Source organism: Pyrus communis, chromosome 3 (assembly GCF_963583255.1).
Source record: "Pyrus communis chromosome 3, drPyrComm1.1, whole genome shotgun sequence".
Classification (NCBI taxonomy): domain Eukaryota; kingdom Viridiplantae; phylum Streptophyta; class Magnoliopsida; order Rosales; family Rosaceae; genus Pyrus; species Pyrus communis.
Window position 1 is genome coordinate 3,071,780 of NC_084805.1, and position 20,641 is coordinate 3,092,420.

General features: G+C 35.9%; 1 protein-coding gene across 2 annotated transcripts; it reads right to left on the minus strand.

Moving 5' to 3' along the window:
• Positions 1–889: 889 nt before the first annotated feature.
• LOC137728849 (uncharacterized aarF domain-containing protein kinase At1g71810, chloroplastic) lies at positions 890–11,838 on the minus strand. Of its 2 annotated transcripts, XM_068467632.1 has the most exons (21): positions 11,323–11,838; positions 11,193–11,237; positions 10,954–10,992; positions 9,934–10,104; positions 9,665–9,817; positions 9,391–9,426; positions 9,137–9,180; positions 8,152–8,242; positions 7,605–7,646; positions 7,385–7,493; positions 6,782–6,896; positions 6,639–6,688; positions 6,428–6,506; positions 5,765–5,815; positions 4,819–4,960; positions 4,627–4,671; positions 3,998–4,102; positions 3,844–3,885; positions 3,461–3,631; positions 2,416–2,535; positions 890–1,293 (listed from the first exon to the last, which is right to left on the minus strand). In XM_068467632.1, the coding sequence occupies exons 1-21, from the start codon at positions 11,692–11,694 to the stop codon at positions 1,189–1,191; spliced, it is 2,127 nt and encodes a 708-aa protein (XP_068323733.1). In that variant the 5' UTR covers positions 11,695–11,838; the 3' UTR covers positions 890–1,188. The 2 variants fall into 2 exon arrangements, with proteins under 2 accessions (XP_068323733.1, XP_068323734.1); XM_068467633.1 differs by lacking the exon at positions 4,627–4,671.
• Positions 11,839–20,641: the final 8,803 nt, after the last annotated feature.

Here is a 20,641-nt window from a genome sequence, read left to right on the forward strand (position 1 = left end):
TAGGTTTTGTTTGTAACTTAAAATTGGCAAATTTCGCTCTTTTTGGACTAAAGTCAAATTATGGTCTTTTGTAGGGTTATTGTGAAATTAGATTAGACTTGTATCAAGTAACACATATTTGGCTTACAGATATTAAAGTGGTACCCATTATTATATTGATATATGTTTAGAGATATTTCTCATACAAGTGAGGTTGGTTGGTATAACGTAGCAAGTGACTTCTTTTAATGTCATTTCTTAAGGCGGTAGATTTGGGGTACGTAGAATCTGCATCAAGTTGCGTTGTGTTCGTACTACGGTTACTCAAACAATAAAACAATCTCTCTCTAGAAAACCAACAGCTGTACTCTTCATTTCAAAGCTTTCTGATTTCATTATAGCTTTGTTGTCTTTACCGGTATTAGGTATTCCTCCATTTCAATACAAGTTCTCTATTTGAGTTGTTATTGTCATTTCAATACAAAGCAAGTAAGCAATTCCTTGTTCTCTTTACCATTTATATACTGTGATTGAATTCTCTACGTAAGTAAACTCCTTATCATACAAGGCAAAGAAGAACCTAAATTGAGCCACTCCCAATTGCACAATCTTTTGATTAGAAGTTAAACAAGCAATCTCCTCACTCAAATCCGTCTACTAGAAGTAACTAGTAGTGGCACGCTGACAATCTCCAATCTCATGTTCAAGTAAATTCTCGGTCTACCCGCAAGGCCCATTGCGAATACAAGGGGCAAACAAATCAGCACACTCGGTGGAACCCTTACGTAGAGTGTAAAGTTTAAAAAAACTCTTAAGTTCTTATTGCCCAAGTAAGAACGTATGATTTCCAAGCTAGGAGAACGATGAAGGAGAGAGATCACCAAAGGAGAATCAACCTCAGACAATAAGATGAGAGAAATTTTAGCTTTAGCTCTAGCCTTAATTATTTAAATTCATAAGGAGGTCTAAACATTGTTTTGAGACATCACTTTGAACCTTTGCACAACTTGTCCGCACCTATGTAATTTTCTTATGAACAAATGCAGCCCATAAAATCCAGGAAAAAAAGAGCTCCAAATAGTTTCTCAGGTATTGGAATTCTCTGAGTTCCTGCTTGTCACAGTTCTATCGTGCGCTTTCGAATTTCTGTACAGATCACATGACGAATAAGTTAGCGACTTTGCTTGCTGTGGAAAATGCATTTAGAAATCATAAAACAATCCTTCGGATTGTCCTTGCAGCAGCACGGGAAATTAATCGTCCTGTAAGATCAGCTGGGAGATTAAGTAACTGCTGTTGTGATTCTGGTGGGAGCTGCCAAAGTAAAATTGCAATCAGCAATCAGCAAGCATGTAAAATGTAATCCTCATATTAACATAGTATCAAATTAACTTTAGGCGCAAATTCAAGGCTTGTTTCGAAAGTCAACTTAAGAAAACAACTGATGACGCCTTCAATTCATTATAATAAAACGATGCCTCCCCTGAAGCCCGATGATGCAAGCACTTGAGTGTGACCAAAAATAAATTAAACTTCCTAGCACGGTAGCACCCCACAAGTCCCGACCCCATCTACAGCCCTCACCTCCTTAAACCCCATTCTCAGTCCTGGCTTCACTGCAGGTGCTATAAATACAAAAACATAATGTACCGGCTGGTGAAAAGGTATAATCTGTTTGCCACACTGATACGCGATCAAATATCAGGGAATGAGTTGCATACGTTTGCAGTAACCCAGACAACTACAAGGCCCAGATATACGAACAAAACTCTATGCAGACGAGTCAATTTCTGACCTAAATGATCACTAAATCTAGACAAGCGTCTATTGCCTAAAACTTTTAACAGCTATTTTGCCACCACCCGAAAATTAGTCATTTCTATTAATAAAATCTGAAATCCTAGTTGAAACCCTATTCTGTGAAGACTCCTCAGAGATTGCTGAGAAATAACACCCATCGTCTCTAGGACAACTGTTATGTCCTATTGAATCTGAAAATATTGATGAGACATAAATGATCATCCAAACACTAACGATGTACTGAGCAATCAAGTTATTCCAGAACTACAATGGCTGGAACAAAAAGAGAGTAATTTTGTATTTTAACATGTCAACTAATCAACAAGCGCCTTTCACCAACACTATTTCCTAGTATAAGAATAGTTTGATTACTTAATTGTCATAATAGAAAAGTGTCCTTAGTTTGTGCCATGTGTACTACAATAGAAACCATCATGTTAAACAAGTGCATGGGTGCAAAAACAACTTTGTTCTGATTACTTCATTGTCATCATAGAAGAGATGTCCTAAATTTGTGCTGTGTAATGTGTACAATATGACATTCATTAAAATGATGTAAATTAGCGTTTTCTCTTATTGTTATTATAGAAACCATCGTGTTAAACGAGTGCATGGGTGCAAAAACAAGTTTGTTACCTCAGGAAGAACAGAAAGGAGAGGTAGAATTTCTTGAACAGATGCAAGTTGGTTGAAAACTAATGCTGCTTCATCCGAGTTCGTTTGCTGATTCTTGTATGGGGTATCGTCTCTGATAAACTACAAGCCAAAGTTGATATTGATCAGTAACTAGTAATCTTAAGATTACTCGTCAACTGAAAAAGTCACATGCTTTAGTGTTAAATAAAATGAATACAAATAATTAGCAACAAAGCTTACTCGTATATATATATGTATGTATGTATGTTTTTTTTAATACTAGTGTATCCGAGTCTTTGACCAGACTAATCACTAGCCCCCCCCTTTTGCAGAGCGAGAAACTCTAGTATTTGCTAGGTGGGTAGCGTGGGAGAGAGTCGAACCCCAGACCACTTGGGAGCAAACCAAGGACCTGAGTGCTAGACCAACAACTCTTAGGTCATACTATAAAATGAAATTATTGCAACAAAATTGCCTAGAACATACTAGAACATGGTAAGTCCAAGTGAAAAGTAACTTTCTTAAATGATATCTTCCCTTTAAAGGTTCCAATTCACAAATATTTAGAAGATTGTTTAAATTGAACCCCAAAGCTGCTTTGCCTCCATCTTTTCCAATTATCCAAATAGCTACTCTTGTTTGTCACAGAGATGTCATTAGAGTAATTAATTTATTAATTGAACACATGTGAATGGCCGCTACATTTAGGCCAAAGAAGTTGAAAAAGAGCCTTAACACCAATCTAGGAGACAATCTATAAAGGACTTCCAACACTCAAAATGACCTATCAATAGATATTTTTGTATTTTGTCACACAGAAAACTGTTTGAAAAAAGAAACCATCTGATAAAGAAGAAAAGAATAGTTGATATTCATATTGATCAAAACTTAGATTTACTAACATATCTAGACTCCACATACTTTCATATCAAAACATAAATGTCATCACCGAACTACTGTTAGAAGTTTCCGAGGAAAGTCCTAAGCTATACCACAACCAGAAACCACGCCAACTCCACTATGCCAAACAAGCTCAAAATCTTACTGGTTTGGAGTTTTCATTTCTTTGCAACCCTGACAGCAATCGCAGAAGGCGACGGAGTGTTCTTAAGTTGATTTTGTCTTCATTGGTCATTGTTGAGATGGACAAGGTAGCAGCGAAAGGTATACTTGTCATAATAGAATCCAAGGTTGCCAGCCCAAGTGCATCCAATCCCTACCATCAGTTGTGGAAAGAAATAGAAAAGAAAAAAAAATAAATTACCAAACAACGATAAGAATAGCAAGAACAAAGACCAAAATAAATTGAATACAAAAATTAGACTTGTAACCTGAAAGAAGAAATTCAAAATTGGACCGACTTAAATGCTTTCACCATTATACTGTGGATTACAACTAAAATAACAGGCATATGACGAATAATTCTACCTTAACAAATTCTTGAAGAAGTAGATCCCTCACAAATGCACCCTGAAATTGCATTATTATATCATTACAAATAAAGAAAGATAAGAAATTGATTTTATGATTCGGGCTTCCCAGATTGAAGATGAATAGGAAATAAGTACGTAAACATTCGTACCTTCTCTGCCAACATAAAAGAAAGGACTTGTTTGACAACTACCCTAGAATTAGCATCATCTTCTTGCTTTCTTGACATGACCTTCTCTGTTCTAGCACGGAGAGCCTACAAGAAAACAGTAATTGACATTTATTCAAACATCATGTGAGCTTCTACATACGCTAAACAAGACAAGATTAGAAAGCTAACATGCAACCAGGGGAATTTAGAAAGGCTACTCGTGTTCTGAAGCTGGTAATAGCTGAGGTACACTCAAGGTCAACCTAGAGTAGATTTCTTTATGGACCAGGAGTCCATGTAGCTGTTCGGACAAATATGTGGATAGCATTTTCTGCTATCATGTTATGACTAGAGCATCCAACACAATTAATTGGCAATTGGTGTAGAGGCCCAAGATCTTAAACTACTAATGCAAGCCTTTCATTTCCCATGCGGGGCAAATACTCTCAACTAGGTATTGAGATTTGAGATAACTAAGATGTTAGTGTGAGCCAAAATGCATCAAGTATCTAAATCACATGCCATTTGTAATGGAGATTTCACAAGAAACAGACCGGGAAACCTACATCTCAATCATAAAATTGGGAAACCAGACTAATTAAGAAAATATAGGAAGCGGTAGTTATTACCTCAGAAAGTAAAGACTCTAGACGGTCGATATTGAAAACGCCATCCTGACAAGGGAGGATTTAGGAATTAAGGCTGTGGTACAAACTACAAAGGATATGGTGCACATAGACAGTTTTAAATTAATGAAGCAACCGAACAAAGATACATAACTCAAATACTTAAGAATGAAAAAAATTGTATGAAACCTTCACCTCATAAAGAAGGGCCTGCAGGGAGGACTTGAGCTCTATTGAGCTGTCTGTTAATACTTTTCGAGCAATCCATGGGTATGTGCTACCTAAAACTTTGTAATCTGGGTTGAAGCCAATGGCAACACCTTCCAATACGGCAAGGCTGAGAGATATAAAAGAGTATTAAACAACACAAAATAACACCACTGTTTAACATTTGGTAGGCACTTAAATGAGAGAACTTCTCACAAATTCCAGATTTATCGTATCCAACTAAAATGTCTTGTTGAGTCCAGGTATTACAAAATATATTGATCTGTTCATGCTTCCAAAGGTTTTCAAAGTAAATCTTGCCGATCCAATTTTTGAGCCATATAGATGACTTGTAAGCCTAATGTACCCACTAAATTATAAGTTTTTCCCTTGGTGCCCTATGATAAAAAACAATATTCATGATATGCTTTAGAAAAGAAGTATATTTGTTCACCTCCACATTTGTGTTATGTGCAAAAAAAACAGCAAGAACAAAGGGATCACATGTGGGCAATGCTCTCCATCCGATTCAATAATACAAACTGTTCATCTATTAAATCCCATTGAAGTATTATCCTCCGAAAAAAATAGAAACCCATTTAGTCATCTAACTATCATCAAACAGACAGAAGAGCACTGTTTATTTCAATACAATGATATGATGATAACCAGATGACTAAGCGATTTCTAACTTGGTCAATGTTGGCAGAGATGATTCATCAAGGAACCTAAAAGTTTAGAAGCCTACAATTTGTAATTTTGGTAAAGGATTGTCGTCGCAAAAAAATAAAGAAGTTATGTGATGATCAGGTGAAGTGGATTTAACTTGTCACAGAATGAGTCTATTACTTCTCTTTGAGTATCATAATCAAATATAACTTGACAGTGCAAGAGGTCCATTTTATATTTTTGGAAAGTGGAAACCCAAAAGTACCTTCGAATGACAAGAGAAAAATAAGAAGGTATACGAAATTTGAACTTGTACCTGAAACAAACAAAGAGAAAATCTATCGAGTCATTAATGAAAAATAATACCTAAAGCACTAGGGTTGCACAAGTCAACTTCAATATAACAGTAGATTCTTCCAATCTTCAGGAACTATGACAGAAAGTGGTTACTTTTTGAAGGCAAAGATTCCTTGATATCATCAGAAGTAGGGCAAACAGAGAAATATAAGTTATAATATTGTGTGGTCTTGCACAACTTTGCCTACACCAATTACAAGAGAAATTCCACTTAGACAAGAGGTTCTATAAGCTTAAGTTAAACAAGTTTTTCATACGTCGACAGCCCCTAGAATGGTTGCTTGTTTGCCAGCATAAAAAAGAAAGTCTGAATTTTCCATGGAAGCTGGCTCGAAATATTGGATCTTGGGTGCATTGCCCCAATGTGGATGAAACACATGTGCCTTACTGGACTTCAAGGGCTTTGTTCTCCAAAATCAAAGGGAAGATGCTGATGTTGGTGGTGGTGATGGAGATCGTGATAACAATAATAATGACGGGAATGATATGGATGCCACTGAAGTTGACTTTTCATTTATAAATGTATAAGATATATCTTTGAAGGGATAAAATGAAATGAAAAATGACTTACATGGTGGCTCCTAAATCTCCTAATAGGTCTCCAAAGCTAATATTGCGCACCCCTTTGGCAACAGCATTCTGAAAGACACCTAAAGAACAGCAATACAGGTCTTATCAGACCAATTAATGGAGCCCCTCCACACAAAGAGTTCACTAACTTAAACGTTTAATCCCAACAAACCAGACTGAATCCATAGGTTCAAGAAGACACAAAAAGAAACCTGTTAAAGCCTTTGTAACAGCTTCCTTGTCTGCAGTTGGTGGAATAAATCTGAAGAGTTTGTCAGAAAATTACCAAGTAACTACCAGCAAATACAACAAGAAAAACCTGTTCAGAAATTGAAGAAATAGACAAACATGATACCCAAGAGTAACAAAGTCCTTAGCCAATGCACCAAAATCACGGTTTACAAGATGGAGAGAAGCTTCAATAAATCCAATGCGGAGTTCTTGATTAAATTCACCCATCATACCAAAATCTGGTGGTGGAACCGTGGAAGATATTAAAAGTTAAATCTGATTGATATACAATATCTGTAAGTACATAACGGAACAGTAATTAAATAGGCATAGTGTGCAAACATAGTACGACAGATAAATCAAACATATAAGCAATCAATGAGACACAAATTGATTAAGGAGAGCCTAACAGTGACCATAAAAACTACCATTCAGTTATATTCATTCAATATAAAATTATAAATGACTTTGTATGTGTAAAATAAATTCATCAATTCCTTGAACAAATTTTTTTTATTAGAAAACCTAGTACTCAATTACAAAATCAAGTTATTGTAAGAGGCCTATTTTGTCTCAGACAGGCTCCTACTATCCACCGTCCTTCATAAGTAACTATTCTTTCTTGCTCGGCAGCAACTACGATTTATTATTCCACCATTTTTACACATTTCCTTTTGTTATGTATAAAACATGTACAGTTAATGACACCTGTGCGCAAGGCTCGTACCTAAATAAGCAAGTTTCCCATCATATGTACGAAGAAGATTTCCAGGGTGTGGATCTGCATGGTAGAATCCACATTCCAGAAGTTGATTGAATGAGCAGTACGTCCCTACCTAATCAGAACCAAGAAGAGGGCATTTTATTTAGCACTTATACAAAGTAAAAAATCAGAGAAATTAATAAATTGAGTAATGCCAAAAATTAAATTTTGTTTAGCGCATGACCTCAACCAAGTAAAGATCATTCACTTCTGACAGCTTCTGCCCCTAGTATATAAGTAAACAAAAATAAAAACATAAGTTGAAACGAAATCAACAACTAAACGGCACATAAAAAATACATCTTTAAGGAAAATATTTCAAGTACTTAGGTCACATACAACTACCAGTTGCAATTCTTATGATATTCAGGAGTGATTTTACTTAAGAACTTTGCCTTAAGTTACAAAAGAAATGGGAGAGAGAAAAGTTGTACCATGGATACCCAGCATTTAAGGATCTTTTGTTTACAAAGAAACAAATAAAAATTCAGAATCAAAACTTGAGCTTAGAACTTAATAGTGCAATAGTTACAAAATAAACTCTGATATTATTTAGTTACAATAGCTCATAGGAGCCCTGAATCTAAAGTGGTTTCGTAACTCACATTCATGCACTCAAATTAAATGAAATAATTTAAATAGAATGGTCACCAAGTCATTTGAAGTTGTCCTTTCTAGGGTTTGGCATCCAGACTAGTGAATAAAGACAAAACAACCGCAATAGCAATTACCTCCACCCATTCCATCACAAGAACCCTGCGAGTTGTGTAATCCAGATACATTTCCGGAACCAAAACATCGGGTATACCACCGTATAGCTGTCTGATCACAATTAGAGCATCAATATAGACATTAAGTTCAATATGAATCATAAAATTGATAACAAGTGGAAAGGATTTAAGGTTATCAAGGAAGTGAAAGAAAAAGTAAAATGACGCTTTGAAAATTTCATGATGGTACTGTAAGGTCAATGCCAAAAAATGTTACTGCAGCTGAAACAATTTTTCATCTCTAATATTTAGAGAATATTATCAAGCATCATTATCATATTTAACTAGTGAAGCATCAGGCAGGAATCAAGATAAGAGCATAGAACTATTGCTTAGTTCCAAAGGATAAAGCCTACAAATTGAAGCTTTTAGGTGATCATGAGACAATTCATAATCTAAATTTCACAGTAACTTATTTGCTTAGAGTATAAAGTATAACATTTCAAGAGATAGAAACGAGGTACCTTAAATTAGTTAACCTATAAGCTTAGTAACCTTTCAACGAAACAAAATTAATAACAATATATCAATTATGTAAGGAAGAGAAAAATAATATCATCTCAGCTCAGAGAGAGGAAGAGAAAGGAAAGTGACAAATTGAAGCAGGAAAAAACAATCCTGGGGATTATTGCTAAGGCATTTATCAAGTATCCTCTGTTATAGGGTAATTGGCACATGAATCCGGAAAGACCCACGTTAATACACTCAGAAATTCTATAAGGTATAACTTATAACACCTGAGACATTAATCATGTGACAGAGAGAGACTTAAGGACAATGAACCTCAAATACATGCATAAATTGAATTGCTGCATAAAAAAAGTAGACAGAACTTTCAGTTATATGTTCTTGTGTTTAGATGGGCTCTATTTATTATGCTTTGAATTTAGCTCCTACATAACTATCAATCACTAAGATAATGTAAATTTGAAATCCCTGTTCTTACCTGAATCTGATACCATTATTTGCTTCAGTTCTGTAGTCCATCTCCTGCATTCAATATGATTTACCTGTATTCAATTTAAAGTTCTAAGAATAAACCTTATACAGCCAAAATGATATCATAGATAATAGAATGATATTTAGGGAATTACAAATGAAAAAGGGAAGCAAGTAATAACACATGACAAAATTGAAAGTATGCTGCTATAAGTAGCAAGCCAATAAATCAACAAAGAGCATAAAGGGGTCACATTTTACCCGAAAAAGACTTGATGCCCATTCATCAACAACTGCCTGCATGTCAAGTTCACGTAGATGTTATGAAAAGCCAAGAAGGTGTCAAAAGATACAAATAAAAATAAAAATAAAACAAAAATATGCGCATACACATTGTATCATACATTGGTATGCACTAATGTTTGTTTGTATAGTTAAAATCATCATCAATGACATAATGGATGCGTAAATTTTTATCTCATTGACACTATACTAGATGGGTGGTGCAATACTAGGTTACATGTTGCAACATTACCTGAAGATCAGTGTTTAATTTTCTTATTCTCCTAAGTAGACCAGCTAGAAAACGCAAGATCAATATGTCTAAGGAAATAGCAGCTTGTACTCCTGGCCTTTGCACCTTTACTGCAACAAGCTGTCCCGTACGGCGAAGCCTGGCTTGATAAACCTAGCATCAGAGAGACACAGGAATATTTATGAATTTGAATTTCAAGATAAAAATAAAGACAGAAAATGCCAAAACCTAAGTTACAGGATCAAGAAGAAAGCATAAACAAATCAAACCTGTCCAAGGGAAGCAGCAGCTACAGGTTCCGGTGAGATCTCTGAGAAAAGCACTTCTATCGGTAAACCAAGTTCTTGTTCTATTGTGTTTATAGCAACTTCCGTAAAAAATGGAGATATTCGATCTTGCAGCAGTGAGAGCTCATCCAAGTATGATGGTGGTATCAAGTCCTTGAAAAGAAAGAGCAAAGTTAATAGGAAAAGCAAAGCTACTGATGAGATAGACCCATAAATCTAAGGGCCTATTTGTTATCCTTCTTGGATTCAATTTCTTGTTTTCAGAAATGATGAATGTAACTAAATTAATGAATACTCATTTCAAAACTAAAAAAAAAAAAAAAAAAAAAAAAAAAAAAAGGAAAAGAAAAAGGATCCAAGAAGTATACCAAACAACCCTAAGATTCGGCGAAAAAAAAAAAAAAAAAAAAAACTAAATAATGATCCTTTACTCTCTTTTTTCTTCAACGAATTTTTAGAAGTACTTTAATATAATTGGGCAGGACACATCAACTTCCTTTGCAGTGAGAAATCAATGAAAATTTAACATCCACAGAGAGGACTCAAGGCATCAATTATTTGTTTACAAATGCACAATCACTGCTTTAGAGCTAAGAGATGACACACTTTCGTGGATAAGTGGCACTATGGAATCCCAGAACTACTTTTGGAAACAATGCCAATATCTCAGCGACTAAAACACTAAGACATGAAATATATAAGGATGGATAAATTTCTTAGAGAATTCATCAAGAATGTCTACAGAAGCTGGCCTATACGCATAGTGATCTTGGGGATGCATGAGAATTACTCTGAAAATTAGTTTTGTATGTGACGGGAAACTGTCACCAAGGCATTCTGAAATATCCAATTTGCACATGAGGCCTTAAAAGCATTAATTTTCGAAAAGTGCATTACATATTAAAAGTGAAGGCAGACATTCTGAAGGAATATGTAATTTGACATTTCACCAAGGTAGGAAGAACATCATGCTGCAATAACTGTAAAGTATGAGCAACTTACTGGTCGAGATGAGATGGCCTGAGCAATTTTGACATATGCCTATAAGATTAAGAAAAAACATAAAAAAAGTTGAACTTAATTAACAACTAATCAACTATACAACAACAAATCACAAATAATTAACAACTGTAATCAAGTGAATTTTTGAAGTCCATGAAAAGGATAATCAAAGTAAATTCAGCAGAAGAAGCTTATTGTAATTGTAAGTGAAACAGAGGGAAGAAGTAAGCATAACGCACCGGTCCGAGTTCTACCAGAATATTCCGAAGCTCGGCAGCTCTAAGCTGCAACAAAACAAATTAACCAATCATTAATTAATACTGTAAACGTAATAACAAATTCAGAACAAGAACAGAATTACAGACTGACCTCGAACATTCGGTCAGAGCGCTCCGTCAGGTTATCAATGTAGCGAACCGCGAACCACTTGCCGAAAGTGAAGGCAATCTGAGAGAGTCGGCGGAGAAGAATCAGAGGCTTCCGCCGGTAAATGGCGCCGATTTTGGAGATATCGTAGTCGGCTATGGAGTTGACCTCGGGGGCGCTGAGCTCGAAGAGGTAGCCCGACTTCTTGGTGAAGGCGTCGAGTTCGACGACGTCGTTTCCGGCGGCGCATCGCAGAATGGAGAGACGATGGCGGGGGCGGGGGAAAGAGGATGAAGAGAACCGCCGGAGGGGGTTTGGTGCGGAAGGGGAAAGGAAGGTGGAGGGGAGAGAAGGCGAGGGGAGGCGGAGAATCATTTTCTGGAAGGGAAGCGAAGAAGTGGAGGAGGAACTGGAATGGTGGGAAAGTGAGCGTTGTGGTGTGTGAAATGAGCGGAAGGCGGATTGGAATTTGGAGAGGAGGTTTTGTGGAATTTGAACCACTCGTGTTATGCAGTCGTGTACGAATTGAATGAATAAATCCATGTTGAAGAATGTTTGTCTGCAAGTGAACGTTGCATTTCGCGGCCGTTTCTTTTTTGGATAAGGGGCCTTTTGTTTTCCGTATTTAGGCCGAAATATATTTGAAAATGTTGAAAATGCTAGTGGGTTAATGAATGCTTAGTGATATTAAAAATTTTGGTAAACTTTTTCAACACTCACATGGATTGGATTTGCAACATTGGCAGATGAATAAAAACATTGACAGTGTTGATATGTAGACTTGGAAATAAAGGAGATCATTTTTCAAAAGATGTGTTGTAAATTTTCAAAGTGTAATAATACAGAGTTGCTCTATAAATAGAGCACTTTGACTGCTATTAACGGATATAAAAAAGAGAAAGAATAGAAAGATAAATAGCATCAGTATCTATTCCTCCCACTTTTATTAGTAATTCTCTTGTGTTACAATTATAGTGTGATATTTTACACTTGTTTCGCTCCTGTCACTAGTAAAAATTATCTCTTTAACTTTTACCTATTTATAACACGTTATCAGCACGACTCTCTAAATATAACTATTCCTCATTTCTCTTTGCTGAAAGAAAAAAAAAATGTTTCCTCTAAAGATTTTACTGTTCATCTTCTTCCTCTACCTCAACTGCTGGATATACCTTTGCGAAGAACTGTTTGCACCATACCTGCTTTTAGTTCTCAACTTAACAGTTACATATATCTTTTATTTCTTGTTTGGTGTGGATCTTGATTACTAACTCAGTGTTTATTTATGTTAATTTTACTTCAATTCAAGATGGTGCGGTACAATCGTCCATTTTGAACTACAAATTTAATCTTACTGCAATCCATGATGGTACGGTATCATCGCCTATCTTGGATTGCAGATCTAATTTTACTGCAAATTTTAGGTAGAGCGGTATAATCGCCAACCCTACCCTGCGTATTTAAATTTGCCTGCTGTTTAATTTCATTGCAATTTTAGGTGGTGCTGTATAATCGCCCACCCTACTTTGCATATTTAAATTTTCCTGTTATTTGAGTGGTGCGGTATAATTGCCCTCCTCATTCATCATGTAAATCTCGAGCCAGAAGTTTCAAATGCTTATCATTTTCGCCTGAATGTCAAAATAAAAAATTTGTAAGAACCAAAAATTCTAACACTACATACCTCCAGGAATACATATTATTGCAAGTTCTTATACATCTCATTTTTTTTTTTCAGAAAGAAAAGAAAATGGCAAACTTGGCAAAGCTTGATTTTGCTGCCCTGGACATTATAGGGAAGAATTACCTTACCTGGGTACTGGATACCAAGATCCATCTAGAAGCAGAGAATCTTGGAGATACCATTAGGGAAGAAAACAGCTCATCTTCTCAAGATCGGGCGAAGGCCATGATCTTTATTCGTCGCCATCTTGATGAGGGACTAAAGAGCGAGTACTTAACGATTGAAGATCCATTAGCTCTCTGGAAGACATTGAGAAACAGATACAATTACCAGATAACGATGATTCTTCCAAAGGCTCGCCAATGGCTAAGTACAATTCTGCGTTGTTCAGAATTACCTTTTAGATGAAGCTCTGTGTAGATACCATTATTGAGGAAGATATGCTGGAAAAGACTTTTAGCACATTTCATGCCTCTAACGTGCTCCTCCAGCAGTAGTATAGAACGCGAGGCTTCACTGAATACAACCAGCTGATCTCTGTGCTCCTGGTTGCTGAACAAAACAATGAGCTTCTGATGAAAAAACATCAGTCCCGACCTACTGGATCTACACCATTCCCAGAAGTGAATGATGTTTCCTTTGAAATGAACGCCACATCCTCTGGTGGCAATAATCATAAATGATGACGTAGCCATAGGCGAGGACGGTGGAACGGGAAAGGCAAGAATTATAGTGTCTAGTTTCACAACTAGGTTCCGAGGCATAATTCAGACCCGAAGTTCAAAAATGGAAATCGCCACAAAGGTAAAGCTCATATGAACAATACTCTTAGAAACTCTGACGGAGCCTACCATAGGTGTGGTGGCGACGAGCACTGGGCGTGTACCTGTCGTACTCCAAAACATTTGGTGGATCTATATCAAGCCTCCCTCAAGGAGAAGGGTGTCGAGATCAATTTTCTTGACCAAACTAAACCAATGGATATACCTGATACAGTGTGTGACTTATCAAGGTAGTTGAACACAACTCACCTAGAGGTCTCAGACTTCATGGTGGAAAAGGGAAATGAAGTATACCAGTTCGATTGAATCATTGATATTTGATGTACTTTTATTATGCTGAACTTGTAGTTTAAAAATTAGCATTTTAGATTCAATAAAAATGGCATTTAAATTTCTTGTTATAAATTGCTTTTAAGTGTAATTCCCTTACTCAGAGAGCATGGATAAAAATTATGGTCATTCTCAAAACATGAGAAATAGCAGAGATATTTGTCTTGCAAACAACGTAACCACGTATACAATACTTCGAGATCGAAAGTATTTCTCAAGATTGATGCTTACAAAAGTAAGGGTAACAACAATATCAGGGCAATCAGATATGATTGAAGGTTCAGGAAGAGCCCGGATTATGGTACCAAATGGAACAATATTGTCCATACATAATGTGTTATACGCTACTCGATCTACTTGAAATTTGTTGAGTTTTAAAGATATTTGTTTAAATGGATACTACATTGAAACAAAAAGTACAGAAAATACGGAGTATCTATGCATTACCTCCAATGATACCCAGAAGCGTATATCGAAGACGTTGTGTGGTTTGACGAGTTGACTGTATTAGACATACATAAAGACAGTTGAATCATATAATGTCATGAACCAGAAGTTCATTAATTCAAAAGTTTATGTGCTTTAGCATGACCGTCTGGATCACCCAAGATCTACCATGATGCGTAGAATCATTATCAACTCTAATGGACATCCATTATTAAGAAGACACATTGCTATCTCAAATGATAACCCTTACAAGGCTTGTTCTCAAAGGAAGTTGGTAATTAGACCATCACAACTTAAGGTTGATGCTGGATCCTCATCATTTCTGCAAAGAATTCAAAGGGATATTTGTGGGCCTATTCAACCATCCTATGGACCATTTCGATATTTTATGGTTTTGGTTGATGCATCTACTCGATGGTCACATATTTGTCTCTTGTCTACTTAGAATGTAGCTTTTGCGAGACTTCTTGCTCAGATAATTAAGTTACGAGCACAGTTCCCAGATTACCCCATTAAGTCAATCTGACTTGATAACGTTGGTGAATTTACGTCTAAAACCTTTGATGATTACTGCATGACATTGGGCATCGATGTTGAACACCCCACTCCTCATGTCTATACTCAGAATGGTTTAACATAAGCATTGATCAAGCGGTTTCAGTTAATAGCCCGCACTCTGCTTATGAAAACAAAATTATCAATTTCTGTGTGAAGGACATACCATCTTGCATGCTGCATCATTGGTTCAATTGAGACCTATAGCCAACCACCAATACTCATCAATACAACTCGTGTTTGGGCATCAGCTAAACATTTCACATTTACGAGTTTTTGGTTGTAATGTTTATGTACCTATTGCACCACCACAACGTACTAAAATGGGACCCCAGCGCTGACTGGGAATTTATGTAGGTTTTGATTTACCATCTATCATTAGATATTTGGAACCCTTGACATGTGATAAGTTTACAGCTCATTGTGCTGATTGTCACTTTGATGAGACAGTTTTCTTGTCGTTAGGGGGAGAAAAGACCACTCCACAAGAACGGAAAGAGTTGTCATGGGTTGTTCCTACCTTATCTCATTTTGATCCATATAGCACTCAATGTGAAAATGAAGTGAAAATGATCGTTCATCTTCTAAATATTTCTAATCAAATATCAAATGCATTTAATGATGCTATGAAAGTAACAAAATCACATATATCAGCTACAAATGCACCTACAAGAATTGATGTCCCTATTGGACAAAATAAAGTGCTAGCAAATTATTCATCTGGTGCACGCCTGAAGCATGGTAGACCTTCAGGTTCAAAAGATTCAGCCCCTCGAAAGAGAAAGTCAAGGGCACACTGAATCCAAATGAAATCATTCAAGAAGAAAAAAAATAAATGACACATCCACAATTCATGATTCTGTACTTTCAGAAAAAGAAAATGTCCTTAATGAGACACATGTACCTGAAGAAATAGAGGTACATGAAAAGAAAATAAATCTCTATAAATTATGCTTGTACTAATGAATTGTGGGATTGGAATGAAATAATCATTGACGACATGTTCGCATTCGTAGTAACTAATGAAATCATATTAAGTGATGATCTTGAGCCTTACTCTGTTGATGAATGCAAACAGAGACAAGATTGGTCTAAGTGGAAAGATGCAATCTAGGCAACATTAAATTCCTTAGAAATGCGAAATATTTTTGGACCAGTAGTCCAAACCCCACATGGCGTAAAACCCGTGGGTTTCAAATGGGTATTCACAAGGAAACGCAATGAGAACAACGAGATTGCAAGATATAAAGCACGACTCATTGCACAAGGTTTTTCGCAAAGATCTCGAATTGATTATGAGGAGACATACTCTTCTGTAATGGACGCAATTACGTTCCGTTACTTAATAAGTTTAGTGGTTTCAGAAAAACTTGACATGCGACTTATGAATGTCATCACCGCGTATCTATATGCAAAATTAAATGTTGACATATATATGAAAGTCTCAGAAGGACTTAAGTTGCCTGAAACAATTAGCAAACCACGAGGTATGCTCTCAATCAAATTAAGGCGATCATTGTATAGGTTGAAACAATCTGGACAAATGTGGTATAATCGTCTCAGTGAGTATTTGATTAAAGAAGGATATATCAACAATGTCATTTGCCCTTATGTGTTCATTAAGAAATCTAACTCTGGATTTGCTATAATGGCAGTATATATCGATGATATAAACCTAGTTGGAACCCTTGAAAAGCTCAATAAAACTGCTGAATATCTGAAAAGAGAATTTGAAATGAAAGACCTTGGAAAAACAAAATTTTGTCTCGGCTTGTAGATCGAGCATTATGCTAGTGGAATTTTGGTCCACCAATCATCTTACATTGAAAAATCCTAAAGCGATTTGGTATAGACAAGGCTTATCCACTCAGCACACCAATGGTCGTTCGTTCTTTGGACATTAAAAAATATCCATTCCATCCAAAATAAGATGATGAACTGGTCCTTGGTCCAGAAGTATCATATTTGAGTGCAATATGTGCTTTATTGTATTTAGCATAATATACTAGACCAGATATAGTTTTTTCAGTCAAATTGTTAGCAAAGTATAGCTCTGCTCCAACAATTCGTCATTAGAAAGGAGTCAAATATGTATTGCGATACCTTCGTGGGGCAACAAACATGGCTCTCTTTTACTCAAAGAAATCCACAAATGACTAGGTCCTTGTTGGATATGCAAATGCTAGTTTTTTCTCTAATCCGCATGAAGCCCGCTCACAAACTGGATATGTGTTCAAGAATAGAGATACAACAATCTCTTGGCGCTCAACCAAGAAAACATTAGTTGCTACATCTTTAAATCATTCAGAAATAATTGCTTTACATAAAGCAAGTCGTGAATGTTCTTGGTTAAGATCAATGATCCATCATATTCGGAATTCATGTGGTCTACCTTCAAAGACAGACACTCCAACTATCATCCATTAAGATAATGCAGCTTGTGTTGCCCAAATGAAAGAAGGATTCATCAAGAGCGATAAGACTAAACACATATCTCCAAAAAATTTCAGTGCACATGAGCTTCAGAAGGCTAAAGTTATTGAAGTCAGACAAATCCGTTCCAATGAAAATCTGGCAGACTTGTTCACCAAATCTCTACCAAAATGCACGTTTCAGAAGATAGTGCAAAGTATCAGATTACGTCGACATAACAATCAGATAAATTTGGAGAATGCGGAATCAGGGGAAGCATCCATGATACATGCATGTTGTACTCTTTTTCCTTCGATTAGGATTTTTCCCACTGGGTTTTTCCTATCAAGGTTTTAACAAGGCAACATAAGCATAACAATCCAAGTAAAGTTGTACTATTTTTCCTTCGCTATGGTTTTTTCCCACTGAGTTTTTCCAAGTAAGGTTTTTATGAGGGAACTGATGTTGATATGTGGGCATCCAAGGGGGATGTTGAAATGCTAGTGGGTTAATGAATGCCCACAGTTATATTGAAAACTTTGGTAGACTTTTTCAACACCCACACAAATTGGTTTTGCAATATTGGCAGATGAATGAAAACATTGGCAATGTTGATATGTGGACTTGGAAATGAAGGAGATTATTTTTCAAAAGGTGTGTTGTAAATTTTCAAAGTGTAATAATACGGAGTTGCTCTATAAATAGAGCACTCCGACTACTATCAATATATATAGAAAGGAGAAAGAAATGAAAGATAAATAACATCAGTATCTATTCCTCCCACTTTTATTAGTCATTCCCTTGTGTTACAATTATAGTGTGATATTTTACAACTGTTTCACTTCTGTCACTAGTAAAGGTTATCTCTCTAACTTTTACCTATTTATAACAGAAAAAACGTTTTTGGTAAAAATAGTTTTAAAATATGTTTTTTTTAAAATAAACTTTTATTGATGTATTATAAAAATAAATATTTGTAAAATAAAGTTGTAATATGTTTGGTAAGCTTTTTTTTTTGGTAGAAGTGCGTTTAACAAAAAACGTGTTTAAGTGTTTGATAAATTTTTATATAAAATTTATGTGGATATATTAAATAACTAAAAATGATATAATATTGAATGTGACATAATAATTAATATTGCCAAACAAATTTGGTGTTCTAAATTTTCTATTTTTTTCTACTGTTATTAGCAACAGTTCTTTAAAAAGCATTTTTTCTACCAACACAATTGGTGTTCTATATTTTTTAATAAGCGATCTTTTTTAAAAGCATCACAACCCCTTATCCTTTGTAAAAGAGTAGTGAATTTTGAAGAGGTACTTAAAAGAGCAGTGAATTTTGAATAGGTACTTCATTACTTTACGTAGGAAGAGCGTAACTGATTTTTTTGGCAGAAGCACTTTTGTGCTTTTGTAAACCAAAATATTATTTTCTCATAAAACATTTTAAGTCGTTTTTTTTAGTAGATCGATATTTTAACATTAAGCGGTGGGAGAGTTTGAATAAGCCGAATAATGGGCAGTGATATTGAATTCGTAATTCACGAGATTCAACGAATTCGTCATCCATGAGATTCGACGAATGCGTCATCTACGAGATTTGAATATAAAACATGTTAAATAAATAATACATATAGTACTGACTGCACTTTTAAATCTTTAGGATGCGTTTGTTGTATCGGACTATTTCGGACTGGACTAACTTCAGAGACTAAGCTAGACTAGACTAAGTTGGATTGACTTAGTGATGCGTTTGGTACAATGTCGGACTAAAAAACAGGATAATTAATAAACTATAATATTATATTATATAATACAATCTAATAATATTTTATTACTAAATCACGCTTTTTCTTTTTTATTTCTGAAGCAGACATTCCACCTCTCGCTCTGGAGAGTTCTTCCCTTTTCTTCCTCTTTAGTTTCATCCCCCATCACTTCTTTTCTCCATCTTTTTTCCTGCAACACAACATCCTTCAAATCATTTTTCTTGCAAATCGTCCCCGTGCTACTCTCCCCTCCCTCTTTGTCTCTCCATTTCTCTTTGATCCAAAGCTACTCTCTCCCCTTCTCTATCTATTTTTTCCGAAATTTTATGGGGAAAAGGAAGAAATTTTGGAAATTTTATGGGAATTTTTGGGAATAAGGAAGAATTTTGCTATTGGGATTGTTGTTGTTATCGTTTTGCATATATGGTTTTGAATTTTGGTGTTGAGATTTAGGCAGTGGGTGGTGCTGGGTTTCAGATCTGGACATGGGTTGGCAAACGGAGTTGCCTAGAAGCATTCTTGCAGATTTGCAGTTCACAAGACTTGCTGCATGTGATCGTCCTATGCAAGTTTGGAGACGGGATTAGCAATCCCATGATTTTTGGGGGGCTTAGCTAAGACTGGCAAGGCCCTGTTTTAGTCAGGATAAATGAGAGCTAATTTCATTAACTCTAAGACCTATAGGGAACAAACACGGGACTGGACTAACTCTTAGTCCATTCCAGTCTAGTCCAGTTAGCTTTAGGCCTCGTTTGGCAGCTCAGACTGTACTGACTATTTCTGTCGGATAAGATAAATAGCCATCGGATAGTACTGACTAAATTAGTCGGGCGTTTGGTGCATTATCGAACTAATGACCGTATTATTTATACTGTGTTTGGTACTGAACCAGATAAGAAAAAGGAGGTTACATCATTGATATAATCTCAATCAGTTCAGTGTAAGTTACATCATTGATAGAAGGCAAGTCATTAGCTGCCAACACAACCTGCATAATAAGAGGCAATCATGTGAAAATGCTCAGCAAGGCAACTCATTCACAAAGCATTCATAATAAATTTCATGCCGATTGTTATTTGGCAGGAAGAAACAAGTTCAGAAAATACATGCTAAAGAACCAAATGCATTGAACATAAGAACAAGATTTGGGGTTTCTACATAAGAACCAGATGCATTGAACATAAGAACAAGATTTGACAGTAAACCTGTGTCCTACGCCGGAGTAATTCTCTTCCAAATGGTAAAATACCCAAAATAATACTAGAAATATTTACTATAACTTATCAAATCCCCCCTCCATACGAACCCACTCATCGATTCACCAACCAAAATTAAAATCCCAG